Source organism: Podarcis melisellensis (assembly GCF_964234715.1).
Source record: "Podarcis melisellensis genome assembly, chromosome: 3".
Taxonomy (NCBI): Eukaryota; Metazoa; Chordata; class Lepidosauria; order Squamata; family Lacertidae; genus Podarcis; species Podarcis melisellensis.
In genome coordinates, this window is record NC_138530.1 from 33,700,061 (window position 1) to 33,717,911 (window position 17,851).

The following is a 17,851-nucleotide window of genomic DNA, read 5'->3' on the forward strand; positions in this document are numbered from 1 at the left end:
ATTGTAAGGCCCCTATCCTTGGAGGACTTGAAGGGCAGGCAGCTGCTGCAAGATAAAGTTTGACAGGTCTCATGCAAAAGTAGAATACTGTTGGAAACTGGTTCTATATGCTACAGATGCACTTAGTCCTAGTAGCCCCTGTAATATGAAGCTTTGATTCTTTGGGGGTGGGGGTGTAGCTAAAGCCCGATGGCCAAACTAAATGTGATGTTAAATGTGACTTTGCAGTTAATGTATATATTTTTGAAATGCAAGTAGTCACCACCAGGAAGGCCTGAGCAAGACTGGGGGCATGGTAGCTGGGGATGGATGGTTAACCCTTGGTGAAAATCACTCCGTGGGTGCTGTTATTTACACTAAGAGGAAATATTCCATTTGTGCCAATAAGAATATTCTGCTCAGTGCAAGTAGCAACATTTGGAGGGAGGTTTCTGTCATGCAGGGGGTATTCATTGAGATCATGGCAAATAGGAATTGGTTAAGGTCTCGCTCTCCACCCAACATGGCGATGACCTTGCTTTGACTTTCATGAGGTAGCTGTTCGCATTTTTAAAAAATGTACACATTACAAGCACAAGTGTCTTTAATGTCATGCTTAGTTTGGTCTAGTAGTGCCGTTGAGGAAAAATAGAGTCCCATTTGAAATCAGTGTTGCAGATTTATACTTATCGATTTCCCACAGTTCCATGTAGTTTTTGGATCTTTCAGTCCAAAGCAAGAATAGAAAAGGAATCCTGTGTTTCTGTCTTGAGGAATGAAAGCCAGAGTCCCTTGCACTGCTCCCCAATTGACCACATAAGAAATCTGCTAAATACAAGATGAACAAATTGTGCAATCTGCTACATCTCAGCTGCTCAGTTAATGAGGCTAGTCCATCAGTTTGATGGGGATTGTAGAGATATAACAGAGGGCAGGTATTAACCCATCACATTTAGCAGGCAATTTGTATGACCAGCTTTTCTTAAGCTTGCCTCCATTTATCATTTAGCAGGATTGTTATGCTTCTAGTCCCACCCCCCCTCCCCAGTCCTATGCGCCTCTTGACTTCTCATAAGGGGATCAGTCTTGCAACAACAGGGAAGATGGATGGATTAAAACAGAGCAGAAGAGGGGGAAAACCATCACTAGTACACAGCTAAGAATAAGTTGCAGGAGTTACTCCAAGATTCTTAAGCATATTTGGGATCTTGGAAGCTCTCCACTGTGCCAAATTGGCATGTAAATTGGCAAGGGGGGGGAAACTATCCAGTATGTCCAATGGCATGGATTTCTGTTTTGAACAAACTCTCCTTTACAAAGGTAATATTCTGGTAGATCTTAATTGGCTCTGGTATCAGAGATGTTAGACTTGCATCATGAGATGAATGCATATCCTTACTAGGGCTGCTTGGGAAATCCATTTTCTTTGAATTCTGAATGGATTTGACCTGATCAGGACCTCCTGAACTAATGTGTGATTCAGAATGTATTTATGCTTTGGATTTTGCACTTCTCTGAATTTTTGCAGTGCACTTTTCAGTTCAAAAAGGGTTTATCAAAATGCATTAAAATATATTTTATGATAAAATGCTTTTCTCATACACACACACATACAGTGCTTTTTTCTAAAAAAAATGTTTAGAGGTACTCTCATTTTGACTCAAGAAATACACCATTTTATAGTTCAAATTGGGGAAAATAAATACAGTAAATGGATAGAAGTACAAAGATTCACAGAATGTTTAGGGATATGCGTACCCCTGTGTACCCCCAGAAAAAAGTTCTACAGACACACACACACACACATGCTTAGTAAAAACAATTCTTTAAATAAAAATGGCACACGTGAAATTGACACAGACCTGAAATATATGGCTCTGTCTATCTTACAACTTCATGTCTTTGGCTTATCACCAGTATAAAGGCTCCATATTTTCTATGGATAAAAGAAAGTGTCATGATCTTTCTATAGGTCATTGTTCATCAGGATTAAATTTGTTGGCACCATTTTTAAGCACTTATGCAAACATTGGCTACCCTACCATTCCCTTTCAGCTCAAAGGTTGCATATTCTTTTAATGAGCGCACAAAGCCTACCCTCAGCAGCTATATATTCCATCTGAGTTGTGTCTTCGACCATAAAGAGTTGTTTCATAGATTCATCCTGATTGATCACTGCCCGGAGCATCATTTCCATGGTCTCCTTCTAGTCTTTGTGACCCATATTTAATTCCAACATCAAGCAATTATTCCATGCTTTTGGGGAGGCATATTACAGCAGAAACAAAGTAGCTGTGGTTTTGTAAGTACTTGCATTAAAAACTAGTTACACTTCTTATTTAAAAAGACTGCTGCCCGATTAATCAGTGGCATTTTAATTGATCCAAGGACCACTCAGTCAGACCACAATTCTCAATCTAACTGTTTCCTACTATAAATAAGTGAGGCTTACAGACTACAGAAACCAACATGATGTAATTTTGCCTCCCCCAAACTTGGCTTTGAAATACTTTTCTTTACACAGTGAAAGATCCCAGTGAAGTAATAGTCCACCAGGAAAATCAGCAAATTAGCAATTTATCAGCATTGCACTCAGAGTTAGAGCACCTGTTGCACTGCTGGTTTGAGGGATATCACCATGAAGAACTATTTGCCCAATTATATGCACCATCATACTTCCACATAATGCCACTGCTTATTTTGGTATATCTTGTTTGGATGAATGTTCCTTCTCCTCCCCCCTTGGAACAGTTGGTTGGTTTGACACCAGGATACCCATTATGCGTCAATACTGTTTCCCTGTCTTTGAAAGGTTGGGCTGGGTATATCAAAAGCAAATGCGTTTGTGGTAAGCGGTATTTCCATCTGCCGGAATTTGATAACTTCTCTTCTTCTTTACAGGTTTTGGCTTCAGATTGTTACATCCTGGAAAGTTGGATCGGAAGCCATCATTGCTTTTGATAATGTGTCACTCAGCCTGGACTGCTATCTTACAAGTGAGCGAGCCTATGATTAGCTTTTTAATGTGTAGCCTGCTACAGTACAATGGTTACTGCAAATACATATCTTTTTGACTAAAGTCTTCACTTGTTACCCTAGAAGTGTGGAAGTAGGTGCAGCTCACTCATGCTTCCTGTTTTGGCACTTCTACAGCATGTGCAAAGAGGCCCTGAGAAAAGCAGGTCAAGGTGAGAGCAGTACAAGTTGCACCCAAAACGTCTAGCACTGTATCAGTCAGTCATCAACTTTATTTTACTAGCCTTCAGCCTTGGCAGCTGTCAGGCAAAAAATTCAATATAAAATTTCCATTACGCAAGCTACAATGAAAAAAGAAAGGTTTTTAAACCAGAACCAGCATTTTAAAATCCCAACATCAACTAAACTAAAAAAGAGCTGTTGGTCCCTTCCTGCTTACTTGTTTGCTGAACTGTTTGTACAACGTTTGCAGGGAGATTATACAGGGTCAGTTATTTTCTGAAAATTTATTCTGATTTGTTTGCAGGGAGGTTATATAATGTTATGACAAACAATTGTTCTCCCACACTTTCCTGTGTATCTTCCTGTCACTTTCCTTGCTAAAAAACAAACAAACTTGGTGTTTTTGTTGGGATGTGATTGAATCTTTACTCACAAAATAGCAGTCTGGAAGCTCTCATCTGCCTAGAAGTCTCCTTCCTATACTAACCATCCTGATAAATGTTAATCCAGGCAAAACGTTTCGAAAGAAGTTTTATCTTAGCTCATCACAGAAGGGAGATTTCAGTATATATAGAATGTAATGCAGTGAAGTTTTTCATTGTATTTAAGGAAAATATATGTCCGTTTTGCCAAATGTTAATCTGATATCATGAACATACATTTATGAAATTTCAGTAGCGCCATATGTATTCTTGCTATGATTTTCCCAGGAGATTATATACCACTCTGGTTGTGTTTTGATTGAGAGCAGAGTTAGCCAGAATATTGCTGCAGTGTTCAATGGGAGTGTTTAATCTACACCATCTGTTTTGCCAGTGCAGTGCAATGCTAGTTTGGGAGCCAGGAGAGGAGTGGCGGGAAAGGATTTAGAATTCAGAGAATTGTTGCAATCCTATGCATAGTTATCTGGGAGTAAGGCTCATTGAACTTAGTGGGCTTGCTTCTATGTATGGATATATAGGATTGAACTGTTAGATTTCTCATCCTGCCCCACACCCCTGATGCTACTTACTTTTGGCCTCATTGCCATCAGAGTTGTATCAGTAGTGCGAATAATAATATAGGTGGGTGTAGAATGGTGCCATTTCACTTTGTGCTTGTAGGAGAAGGGACACATACATTTCAGAAGCTGCTGCCTGGAGTCTGGCACCCCCATCTCAGTTTGTCTGCATCGCCTTGAGTCAGGGCAGTGGCTTGTCTCTTCCAGCCAGTGACACTTCTGGGCTCTGATGCTGCTGCCGTGCTTTCTCAATAAACTGAAGTGGTCGCTCAGGCAAGAGTTTTGTTGTCCCTTGCTACTTAGGTGTAATGATCTCAGCTTCAGTGCCTTTCATCTGTAAAATGGGAGCCTTAATGGCTTGCCTTTTTGTACAGGAGTGCTGGGCAGTTTTACAAGAGCGCTTTAGAACCTGATCTGCGGTTACTCCAGATTATTTAGTCCGGATTTATCTTGTGAACTGTCCTGAGATCTTTTGATGAAGGGCGGTATAAAAATCTAATAAGTTAAATAAATAAAAAATATAGCAGTGTAACACTGTGCCTGCATATACCTGGCTTTGTTACACTGGTGTCGTATCCCCAAGAGTGATTTATCTCCAATATCCATTAGCACTGGGACTTACACCAAATCCTACCCCTCTCTGGCCAGGATAGTTTAACTCTAGGATTAACCTTCAAGGCTTTCAGGCTCGGCAACTTACTAAGATCCTTTGCCTCCAGACTGGAAAGACCATTGCTTTTATGAATCTTTGGGAGCTGGTTCCTATCAGAAATGTTGCACTACGCTAAGCACGTTTGTAAAGTTGAAATACTCCACTGCCTTTTGCACTGGGGTTATCATATTACTTGTATTGCCACCATATTTAAACATTTATGGCTGTTTAGTGACAGCAGTGCATGAACTACTGTGCTTTTGTCTCATTTCCTTGTTCTTGGACATTAGGCTTAAGCTGTCTTTTCTTGCCCCTGATCTTCCAACCATTAAGATAATCAGTAATGCTGTGTGTTAAATTTCCCTTTATCCAGTTTCTCCTCTGATGTAAACTCACTGTATCTCTGTCGCTGTTTTACAACCACTCTCTATAGCATTTGCCATCTGTGAATCTACCCCTTATTTCTAATGCATTCCATTTGCTAGTGTCCTAATGCCAAATGCCTCTACAGTTGAATCTGAGCTTCTGCAGCTACAAGGGAATATATTTTTAAATTATTTGTAGCTGTTGCATTGTAACTGCAGAAGAATTGCACTCCACTGTTTTAAAGGCTAAATATGCATGTTGGAAGTAGACAATTAAACAGCAGCCACTGCATTCGCCGCTCACCCCCAATCATGCTGATGTCCTTTCACCTTGTTAGCATCTTAAGCATTCTTCCCTCCTTCCCTCCTGTTTTTTCCTCTCCATTTGTTTCAGATCCCACAGCAGCAATGGATGCCAGCCTGCCCTTCCTTTTAACGCCATCACGCGTTATGGTTGCAAACCCTTTGGCCCAGTTTGATCCACCACCAGCTGTTGTTGTCCTCCCTTTGCCAGGGCCAACACGCCATATCTGCACAGTCATAAACCAGGCTGTTTTTTTTGTTTGTTTGTTCCAGTCAATGAAGAGAAGACATCTCGAGACAACAGCCCGGACGCAGGCAATCTGCTCACTGAAAGAGGCAGGGGGGAAGGGCAGATTACAGAAAGGCCAACACAGGATCCTGCACCAGTTGGCCTTGGAGGTAGGGAAATAGTTTCTTGCTGAGAATCATCATTCCAAGTGGACAGAAGTCTTCACAAGGGCAAGCTTCCATTAAATACAGTAAAGTGCTTTATTGATTATTGGGTGATGAAAAGAGAAACAATGTGACTTTTTTTCAGCAAATGAGAACGTGCAAATTTGGCGTGTTTGGGCTGTGAAATATCTCTTGTATTTATTTGGACAGCTAGGGCAAGGCTTTTCACAAAACCAGGAATGTTGCCATTTTGGAAAAGAAATGATTAGAAAAAAAGTGCCCTAATGCCTATTATTATTATTATTATTATTATTATTATTATTATTATTAAAAGAATGCATTGAAGGAAGGCAAACTGATCACTGTGGGAAAGTCAATGGCAAATCAAAAGTCTGTATCCTTGCTATAACTAATCCAAGCTGCCATGGACTTTGCATGCATTTCTCTAACCCATAATGCCTCTGATAGGCACATGTGCTTTCCCTTTGTTTATTGCCCTTTCTGGCGTGTGGTCCATCCCCTTGGTGTAGCACTGCTGTCAGCCACTGGGAGTTTCCCAGTATTTTTCCCGTGTGGAAGCAGAATGCATGGACCTGGAGTCTGCAGGGCTCGAGTTTCCACTCTGAGGTCACATCTCCCTTAGCATGGAAAAACAGAGTCAGCATGAAGGTGGGCGAAACATGAAAAGATGAAGCATGGAACCTTTGAGTGTTTTTGACTAGCAATGCCGTTTTCCTGCAAAACTAGTTTCTTGTTGTTTCATGTTAACCAGGTTCTGATAACTTTGTTTTTTCCTATAAAAACTGTTAGGTATGTAAGCAGAACACCTTATTGGATCAGCTCAGATGAGAGTCTGGCTGATGGGGTCTTCACCTATGCAACTGCCTTGCCTTAATCAATGGGGTGTTGAGCAGACTTTTACCCTAATCACAATGTGAAGGCTTGGTTTTCTTTGACACCCAGAAAGAGCTGGCCAGGCTTGTGTCCAAAGGTGACTCACCTGGGTCTTTTATATGGAAAAGTTGCAGTGCCGATGGGTGGTGATAGTAGTAGTGGCTTTTCTGATGTTCTATGATGCTTCTGAAAGTAACTGATGGCTGCAGATACAGGTGACTGATGAGGGCTGCCAGTAATTTGTAGACCTACTGTAGCCATGCTGCACTCTGCGTCTTTTTTTTAAAAAAAATAGACCTAGCATATCAAAGGAAATGTATTAATGCCGTGATAAATGCTGTAAACATAGATATCAACAACACCCACTGCTGTTTTCATTAGTTAGAGTGTTTGTACAGCACTTTCAAAGATAAAAAGCACTTCTGAAATGTTGTTCCATGAATCAGTTTGCAATGGAGCTGACAAGGAGGGAGATTCCTGGTCCTGCGCTTGATTTCCTGACATTAGCTTGCAACGGCCGTACATCTTGCACTGAGTGGGTTTTATAATGTGTCCTGTATAAAACATGCATAGAGCAGCAAGAAAGCTTGCACTTGAGTTGCCATTCCCCAATATGAGAGGCAATAAAGCAGGTCAGGGCATTATTCGTTCCTAAAGTGCTCAAATTTATTTATATTTACTGTGCCAAATATCAGGAAAATGGGGCAGGGGGGAGGAAGGCAAGCTACCTTGGAAAACTTACAAGGATAGTTTATTGGCTCTCTGGAAAGCTGATTCTCACAACTGTATCCAGAAGATGCAGTTTCTAATCAGCCCTTACTGTCAAAAGCTGTGGGTGTCGCACTCAGGAAAGGTCATAAGAATTGACCCTGAATGTTTAGTAGTGTTGGTGGTGGGAATTGATGTAGCATGAATATCAGGGAACCATTTTGCGACAATCATAGTTTTATTTATGCCTGACTTACCATGAGCCGGATCAGTAAAGTGCTGTTTTGAACAAGGGACTCTGATGACAGCTGGTCTCAGGTATCTTATTCCTTGTTGCAGCAGACAGATTGCAGATAGACATATCTGCTTCTCTGAACTCTGCTCCTTTACAACTCCACTGCTGCAGATGTCTAGAGGGTGTAGAAAGAGAAGGTGATCCAAGGAGCCAGTAAAGTTTGATCTGATGCTAATGGAAACTTCTCTCCTTGGTGAATAGCAGCTGGGGAGCTGTGATGTGCAGGAAAGTGTTAACTGCTCCTCCCTGCGTATCATATTCCTGATCCTCCTCTGATTGCTGCTGCCCCATCTCCTACTTTTGGCTGCTCCTGTTGTTAAATTTTAAAAACTAGACATGTTAATTGTCATCATGCAATTAATATCCCATCTAGTCTGGCATTCAAACATTTGCAATCTCGGTTGTGTGGTAATTGATGGAAGGCCTTTGCAGATTAACTATATGCAAATGTATACCAAACTTTGTAGCCAAATCAAAACTGGCTGGCATTTTCTTAATTTATTGGCTTCCAGAGGAGGGCATAGAGTTCACAAATGAGTGGGCAGACAAAGAGAATTCAGCTTCATTTAGTATTTCAGTTGGTTTCATGATAAGCAAAACTCACCAATAGCTTCACTCCATAGATCACCACGTGTCCCTCCACCTCCATATTAGGACAGTACCTTTATTAGGCCAACTAAAATATCATAAAATATGTATCATCTTTTGATAATAAACAAAGCTAAGAAGGGGCAGGGAAGGGAGGGAAAAGCTGGCTGGCGTTAAAGCCATATGGTGTGCATCTATTAAAACTCTTAAGATGGAATCTGGATGGACATAACAATCATTCCAATGAGACTCCATAAGGGTTATGCAGTGATTCCATTCCTGTTTTGTTTTTTTAACTCTTTTATTAAGGTGGGCTGGAGAACTATTGTTGTACTAAAACTCCTCACTGAGTGAGGTTACTGAAAGATTTGGATGTGTTGTCATCAGTATGCTGATGACACCTAGCTGTTTCCTCTTTTCATCAAATTCAGGTGAAACTGTGGAAGTGTAGATTTGTTTCAGTAGTCAGTAATGGCTTGAATAGGAGCCAATAAATTAACGCGCCATACAAATTACACTGAAATGGGTAGGTGGGTTCTTTGCCTGGACTGTTCTGGACTGATCAATTGAACAGTGTGTAAGAACAAAAGGATGTCCACTGACCCTGGAAAATGCAGACTACACTGATACCCAGCATTATAGAGCAAATCACAGTCAGATTACCTCTCTAAAGTGTTAACGGATGGGTGACCTTCTCTCTTCTTATTCATGTAGCAAAGCAACGGGAACCATACTTTGTCAAATCAGTCATGTTTTGTTTCATCCTTTATTATTCTCTGATGTTTCGTAATATGCTCAGAAAAGTCTACATCCTGAATATTATTCAGACACACACCCATTGGCTGACTTCCAGCACTTGTCAATTTCAAGCCTAGCTGCTGCCAGGAGCAGCACAATCAGGTCTTTGTGTGTTGTGGAAGGATTAGAACCAGTGTCCATTGAGAACAATGGCAATAACTGGCCCCATCTGCAGTGGTGTCGATAGATTCTGGGGCTCAAGACATATTCCACTAGCTGAGTCTAATTCTCCTGTTCTGGCTAATCCTGTACAGAGATCGCCTGTTCACAATTAACCATGCACTGGTTTCACCTCACTTAGGCTATTTCAATGTGTTGAACATTGGGCTGCGTTTGAGAACTGTTTGGAAACTAGTGCAAAGCACAGCAGCATGTTTATAACTGGGACTGGATGTTATGCCAGTTTCGAAACATACTTGCTTCCAGGTGGATTCCAAGCGCAATGCAAAGTTCCAATTTTGACCTAAAGCCCTAAATAGCTTGGGATGAGGGCACCTGAAGGATCACCTTCTCCTGTATGAATCTGCCCAGAAACTGGCATCTAAAGCTCTGCTCTGAGTCATCCTAGTGCTTGAGGTGAGGCAGGTGGTGGCTGGAGTCAGGGCCTTCCCACCAGTGGCACCTCATATTTGGAATTCCCTTCCTAGGGCAGTTCATCTGGCACTGTTTTTGTTTTCCCTTAGCACCAATTTGATTATACTGGAATTGGATCAATTCTGCTTGTGGTGTGTTCTACTGCTTTGATATCTATTATGCTGTACTTTTAATTTTTAATCCTTCTGAAAAACTGGCAGCTTGGGCTGAAGAGCAACTAGTAAATCACTTGTATAAATAAACACAAAATAACTGGTGTTGCTTTGCTCCTTACATCTTCGTGTTGGTGTCTGGTGTTGTGCTTCAGGTGCGTAATTAGGCTGTGCTGAGGAAGTAAATACCTGATCATTCAGTGCTGAAGAAACAGTCCACCCCCTGTCGTCCCTTTTAGCTTTATTTTCAAACCAGAGGCAGACAACCCCTGCAGAGTGGTAGCAGAATCCGATTCCCTTGCTCGCCGGCAGGAATGCAGAACTGTCACTTCTATGATGAGGGGCATCCAGCCATCAAGGAAGAGAACACAACCACCAGAAATAAGTGAAAGTACCCCGTTGTGCGTTTACGAGTCTACCAGCTGGGCTGCAGACCAGGGCTCTGATTTCTCTTGCTTGGTACCTGAACAACTTTACACATCAATATCAGCCTTTGAATTGGAAAGCGTTCCACTCTGAACATTTCTGCAAATGATTTCTTTTCCCCTCCTCGTCTTTCCCATTGCCTTCTGTCCTGTCCTTAGGTCCCTCCTGCCCCTAGTAATGGTAATAAATAAAACCATGGTGTGCAGTATTTCATCAGCTTTCTAAATATCTTTTAGAATTGTGCCAGATCCTCACCCCCCCCCCAGTTTCATGGACCTCTTTGTTCCATATGAAAGAATAGAGCTTTTTTTCTCCCCTGCAGCTTCTGAAATCTTGGGAGAAATTCAGAGGTTGCAAGGGGTTGGCTTTTTCCTTGAAGTATACATTGATGGCATTACTAACTTAGTCAAGTTCTGTTCTCTTTCATAAAATTCTTTAAAGCTTTGTGCTGCTTTACAGACTTCCACAGACTTCCACGCTTTTTAGAATGTCTTCCAGGAAGTACAGATGGCAAGGGAGTCTGCCTTTGGGTTGTAAGGGACTGGTGCAAAGTTTTGTTTTTTCTTAATTAAAAAGTAATGCTCATGCTGCTCTCTGGTGCTCTGTAGGCAGCCTCCCTGTCTGGCCACACTTTTAAGAATGTCCATGGGAAGACAACATGATATGACATATTTCAATGGGCATTCCAGGCAGCAAGTTAAAATGAAGAACAGCACTCAACCTCATAAGTTATAAGCGTAAACACCACACAAAAGTCCTCACCTTTTCCCCAACAACCCCGTAGGGATGGACAACATTTCTGCATGAGTTTGCTTTTTTAAAAAAGTCTTCACAAGAGTTTGTCAACATTTAAATGCATGTTTCTATGAATTTACACATTTTTTGCGTTCAGTGTTGCCTTTCACACAGAGCAATTACCTCTAATATAATGCATTTTGGTATTGATTGATTGATTGATTGATTGATTGATTGGCTGACTGCTGCTTTTCTACAGTGAGTTGTGCCCAATGAGGCTTACAGCAAACATTCAAAACATCAAAATGCAGATTTTTAGAAATACAGATATGCAATATACAGAATGTGTCAGTGAATTCAGAAATGACAAAAATAAAAGAATTTGGCAAACACAGAATAAATTCCAATATTACAAAAAGTGTATGCTATTTTTACTTTTTTTTTACTGTGCATCTTTATGCACACTCTTTACACACAGAGTTTCTTTGGCTGTAGAATTGCACCCTAAAATTCAGAGAAATGTGAATTCCGAAGGATCATTTTGCATGTTGCTTCAGACAGCACTCATTAGGTAGTTTCACAGCAAAATGCGAACTGAACCAATTCTCCCCCCATCACTCCCACAAAGGAATGTCCAAAAAAGAAAAAGAAATTGGCTGAAAATGTTGATTCAGGCTTCTTTTCTTTTCTTGTGTTAGGGCTTATTACACTTTATAGGAATAAGCATCTTATGGAGAGAGGGCAGGAGGCTGCACTCTTCCCCCTGGCATGCATTCACTGCATAAGAGTCCTCCACACATAGAGCTGTTTGCATAGGTTCCCAATCACAGGAGAGCTTCACTTGACCCCCTCTGTGTATTAACCCAACACTCCTTCCTGTTCCATACCCAACATCATTTGCAAGAGAAAGAAGTCCTGTCACTCCTCCCCAGTTCTCCCCACCACTTGTTAAGCAGGACCTAGTATTGCCTCCTGTGTACTGGCCTTAACTGAACCTTCTAATCTCTAGTACCAGTTAGCTTTGGCCATCTCTATACATCAGATTTTTGTATTTCATTGGTGCTCTGGAGCAGGCATGGGCAAACTCAGCCCTCCAGATGTTTTGGGACTACAACTCCCATCATCCCTAGCTAACAGGACCAGTGGTCAGGGCCGAGTTTGCCCATGCCTGCTCTGGAGGGGAAGCGGTGGTCCACCTGCCAAACAACTAATCCATGTCAGCTAGCAGGACCAGTATAGAAGGTATCAGAAGTACCTCTTCAATAAGGCACCCAGCACTACTGTCATTGCTGCGTGCAATGAATGGAAATGCCCGGTGCTATAACCAAAGGCACCTTACAGACTTGATTAACTTTATACCATGCTCTGAGTTGCTGCATCAGTATTAGGAATACATATTTTAAAAGCACAGCTGAAGTTTAGAGAACTTTTCTTTGATTTCTTACAAAGGTCCATAGTTCCCCCCTAAATTTCTACTATAATACTTTATGTATGGGCCCCGAGTTACTGTAATCTGTGATATAAATGATGCAATCTGTATGTTGTGCATCATCAACCTGAAATATCCTGCATCATCAGCTCAAAATTAAATGCACTTTGAGTTTAATTTCAAAGTGTACTGAGGCAGGAATTTCAAATTCTCACAATGCATTTTAAAGTTTATGTTATTACCTTTTAAGCCCACCCCTCCTCCTCTGACTTCAACAGGGTGTACAGGGTTCCCCCCACCCCACCGCCCTCATTTTATTCTCACAACAATCCTGATAAGTAGGTTAGGCTGAGTGGTTGGCCAAGGTCACAAACACACTCAGTAAACTTCATGGCTGAGTGTAGATTAGAAGCTGGACGTCTTTGATATTAATCCATCTCTCTAACTCCTATAATGAAATCCCTCTCTTTTTTATGATGATTAAAATGTAAATTGGTGTATGTTACTGACTTTGAGTCTAATTTGAATATCTGAGTTCAGTAGTTCAACCAAATCCTAAGTGTATTAATTTAAGTGCATAAACTGCTGGTTGGGGATCATGATATGACACCATCAGAGTCTATGAAGTGGACTGAGTTAGCCGAATCCCAAGGGGTGGCACCCCTGCGGGGCCCTCCCCTGCCCCCACCACCAGAGAAGGGGGAGAAGTGGTAGCTTCGGGTGGGATCTTGTGGTGCTCATGTGAGATCTCACTGCCGCCACAGCTTCTCCTAACCTTCCCCATGGCAGGGGGCATCTCACCCACCTGTCCTGCTGTTGCCACTACTGGAAAAGCAGCTTCTGGGTTCCAGTGAAGTCACAGCCATGTGATCCCAGTAAGCAAGGCTTTGGGAGGTGGGCAACAGCAACGCCAGCTTCCCATTTTGCCTCAGGGGGCAAAATAGGATGGTCCACCTTGGGACACTGCTGTTAAAGCATCTGCACCAGCTGCTCATCTACAGCCAAGATAGGTTCAAGGTCTTTGTATTAATTTACAAAGCCCCAAACAACTCAGGTCCAGGGTGCTGTAAAAAGGTAAAGGGACCCCTGACCATTAGGTCCAGTCGTGGCCGACTCTGGGGTTGCGCCGCTCATCTCGCTTTATTGGCCGAGGGAGCCGGCGTACAGCTTCCAGGTCATGCGGCCAACATGACTAAGCTGCTTCTGGCAAACCAGAAGGACCTTGTAAATGCTTATATTACAATTTGATTGTGGAGATCGTTGTTGGTCCTCCCCCAAGTTAGCGAGGCTAATTTGACAGCAACAAGAAGCCGAGCCTTCAATGTCATTGGCCCGGATCTGTAGGATGCTCTGCCCATAGAGATTCAGAAACCACCTTCAGTTTTACCTCTAAATGATTGCTGAAAACTTTTCTATACTGCAAAGCTTCTGTAGGCAATTAAGAAAGCGTCTTTTCATAAGTGTTGGTTGATGATCTCTGATTTTCAATGCTCACACGGTTTTTATTGCATATAAACCTTCTTGTTGTAAACCACTTTGATATTTTAAATGTCACAGTAGTACATAAATTTTTTTTTATAATTAAATTAGATGCTCAACTCCGTCACTCATCACCACTTTAACCTACTTGTTTTCTTTAACCCTTTCTGTGGCTGAAGCCCAGTATTCAGTCACAAGTCGTAATGTGGAAAAGTTGCAATAAGACTAGGGAGACCAGGGTTCTCATCCCCACTGCACAGCCATGAAGCTTAGTTGGGTCATAGCCAAAGCTACATCACAGGGTTCTTGTGGGGATAAAATGGGGGAAGGGGGACACACACCTTGTAAGCCACCTCAAAGTCCTTGGAACAAAAGTGCAATGTACAAAAAGGACACGCCAGAAAATAAGGCATAAATAAATATGAGAAGTATGGTCCTGAAGCTTAGATTAGGCATGACTAAATCTTGTCCTTTTTGAGTCCCAGCTACAAGTTCAAGAAGCAAAGGCCTGATCCTGCCAGGGTTGAAAGTTTCATGGCTGTCTATATGCTTCTGGCAGGTGAACTGACAGCATCAGCACACTGGTGAAATCCTTTGGAGGGCAATGATCAATCGGAGCCAGCAAAAAGTAATTACAATTAATGTGATCTTTGGCTTCTTTGATAGCTCACAGGCTGTAGCATTTCCTTCTTAGCAAATCAGATTAAAACAAAGAGCCACAGTTTCTGTTGCAACTGAGAGAGAATGATAAAATCTTGCTTCCCTCTGCTGAGTCCCTGAACTGACCTGAAAGCCCACACAACCGAAGAACCAGCTAAAATGCACCACATTAGATGATGTAGGCATACATCTGGAGAAGTTCCATTGTCTTAATTGTTCCTCCATGGAATTTATGCTATATCTATGACCAGCTTGGGATTGGCAGTCTCCTGTTGATCTCCCTAATGGGTAGGTCAGCTAATTCCAGAAAAAGTGTTGAATATTCATTCTTTTCAGACTCATCTATTTTCAGACCAGTTCAGAGCAAACCCCTTTTTAGCACTGCTCCTTTTAATTGTGCCGAGAACTCCTCTATATATTGGACTCTGGAACTAGCTGAGGGTGTGATTCTGCACTTGCACTTTGTAACAAATGCTTAATATATGAACTCATCTTTAGTGACTGGTCCACCCAGGAAAACATACTAGTTCTTCCACTGAATGGTGTTGCTTTTCTACATCATATTCACTAATTAAATTCCCATAGCTTCATAATGACTGAGCATTGAGATGATATTGAGAATGTGTGCAGAACACTGTGACAAAGGACAACTTACACATGCACCTGAGTAGCTTGGTTGACTTACTTGCTGGAGGTGGCTCATGTCAATATTTGACATTCCACTTATAAACCCCAGATTCATAGGAGATACTGCCCTCTTGTGAACCTCATGATATATTTGTAAGTTACCATCCATGCAAGAGGCTGTTTCAGGAGGACTGGAGAAATCAGGAGGATTTTCCAGACATACCCACAAAGTGAGTCTTGTGAGTGTGTTGCATCTCATCTTTAAAAGCTTGATGGGCGGGGGGTGAAAACTGTTGGGACATCTCCATTGCTTCTGTCCAATTCAGAACTTCTTGCCTTGTTCTTGAACTATGAATTGTGACGCCTGAACATTATGTCTGCTTCCCAACCTGCACCATTACTTGTTTGAATAAAGATCTCTTTCTTACTTCTACATAACAGCCTCTGTCTGCATGTCTTGAGTAGGAACCTGGATAGTCAGCCCTGTAATCTTTGCTATCAACAAGCCCTGTAATGATTTCTTTTCTAGCATCCTCAAATGCCTGTGAGTCTTCTCTGGAAATTCCCACTTTCCTCCCTGCCAGTACCCGAATCCATCTACTTCTGGTACTGAAAATACTCTCTGTAGCCTATGCTAACCTACCCTGAGGCAGCAGATCCTGTAGAGATTTCACCATAAAAAGAAGCATGGTAGTGCATGCTTTTATAGTCTGGTAGATCCTTTGCTCAGTGGTTTGAGAGGGAAAGTGTGTTTCCTGAAAATAAATGAGAGAGAAAGGAAAGGAAGCACAGGAGAAGGCAGAGATGTTCAACATGAGAGAAGTAAAAGACAGTTATGGCAACTAAGGATCTATAAAAGTGTGAAGCAGGGAAAGACATGACTTTGTTAACAAAGGACCATGAGGCAGACAGGTGACAACTTTCTGAGAACATGTAGACTTGGTCATAAATACCCCCAATGCACCTGATAAAGGTTGGAAGGTGAAAAACAGAAATATAAGAAGAGTTTTAATATGTGGCAGGGATGCGGGTGGCACTGTGGGTAAAACCTCAGCGCCTAGGGCTTGCCGATCGCATGGTCGGCGGTTCGAATCCCTGCGGCGGGTTGAGCTCCCGTCTTTCGGTCCCAGCTCCTGCCCACCTAGCAGTTCGAAAGCACCCCTAAGTGCAAGTAGATAAATAGGTACCGCTTTATAGCGGGAAGGTAAACGGCGTTTCCTTTTTTTATTTTTTTTATAATAATATTTATTAAAGGTTTTCAACAGTAAAAAGCATACAAAGTAACATACAGTTTTCCAATATCCACAGTTCATTCTCCTCCTTGGACTTCCTCGCGACTCTCGTTCCTGCATTCTGAACTCATAAATTTTACCAGCAAATTATTAACTTGTTTCAAATCTAATAATACAATTTTCCAATATTAAATCTCAAATTTTAGAAGATTTAAACCACAATTCTAGAATCTTATTTTTAACGTGATATTTATCCAAAATTTGTCTTTTCTTTTAATGGCATTTAAGTTCTTATTCCTTTTAGCTAGTTTGTTGGTACCATGTTATTGCTAATCTTACATCATTCTTAACATTCATACAATTTATAATGTTTTTGTAAATAGTCCTTAAATTTCTTCCAATCCTCCTCCACCAGTTCTTCTCCCAGGTCTCGGATTCTGCCAGTCATTTCCGCCAGTTCCATATAGTCCATCAGTTGCATCTGCCATTCTTCCAGTGTGGGCAAGTCTTGAGTTTTCCAGTATTTAGCAATGAGTATCCTTGCTGCTGTTGTGGCATACATAAAAAAAGTTCGGTCTTTCTTTTGCACCCTCTGGCCGACAATGCCCAGAAGAAAGGCCTCTGGTTTCTTAGAAAAGGTATACTTAAATATCTTTTTCAACTCATTATATATCATTTCCCAGAAAGCCTTAACTCTAGGGCAGGTCCACCAGAGGTGAAAGAATGTTCCTTCAGTTTCTTTACATTTCCAACATTTATTATCTGGCAAATGGTATATCTTTGCAAGCTTGACTGGGGTCATGTACCACCTGTATATCATTTTCATAATGTTTTATTTCAAGGCATTACATGCCGTAAATCTCAAACCGGTGGTCCATAACTTTTCCCAGTCAGCAAACATGATATTGTACCCTATGTCCTGTGCCCATTTTATCATAGCTGATTTGACCGTTTCATCTTGTGTGTTCCATTTTAGCAACAAGTTATACATTCTTGAAAGTATCTTAGAACTGGGTTCTAATAATTCTGTTTCTAACTTTGATTTTTCCACCTGGAATCCTATCTTTTTGTCCAGCTTAAAAACTTCTTTAATCTGAGCATAATGTAGCCAATCTCGCACTTTCCCCTTTAGTTTCTCCATACTCTGCAACCTCCAGTTATCTCCATCTCTTTCTAGTATTTCCCAATATTTCGGCCATTTGACCTCCATATTGGGTCTTTTCACAGCCTTAGCTTCCATAGGTGATAGCCACCTTGGGGTCTTATTTTCCAATAAGTCCTTATATTTTGTCCAGACATTAAACACTGCTTTTCTGACAACATGGTTCTTGAAAGCCTTATGAA

General features: G+C 41.4%; 1 protein-coding gene across 1 annotated transcript in view; it reads left to right on the forward strand.

Moving 5' to 3' along the window:
* Positions 1–17,851, forward strand: part of ALK (ALK receptor tyrosine kinase) — a 587,955-nt gene that overhangs the window by 486,669 nt on the left and 83,435 nt on the right. Inside the window, exons 10-11 of the mRNA XM_081903661.1 lie at positions 2,881–2,975; positions 5,771–5,896. Coding sequence (XP_081759787.1) covers positions 2,881–2,975; positions 5,771–5,896 — 221 coding nt within the window. The remainder of the gene's footprint in view (positions 1–2,880; positions 2,976–5,770; positions 5,897–17,851) is intronic.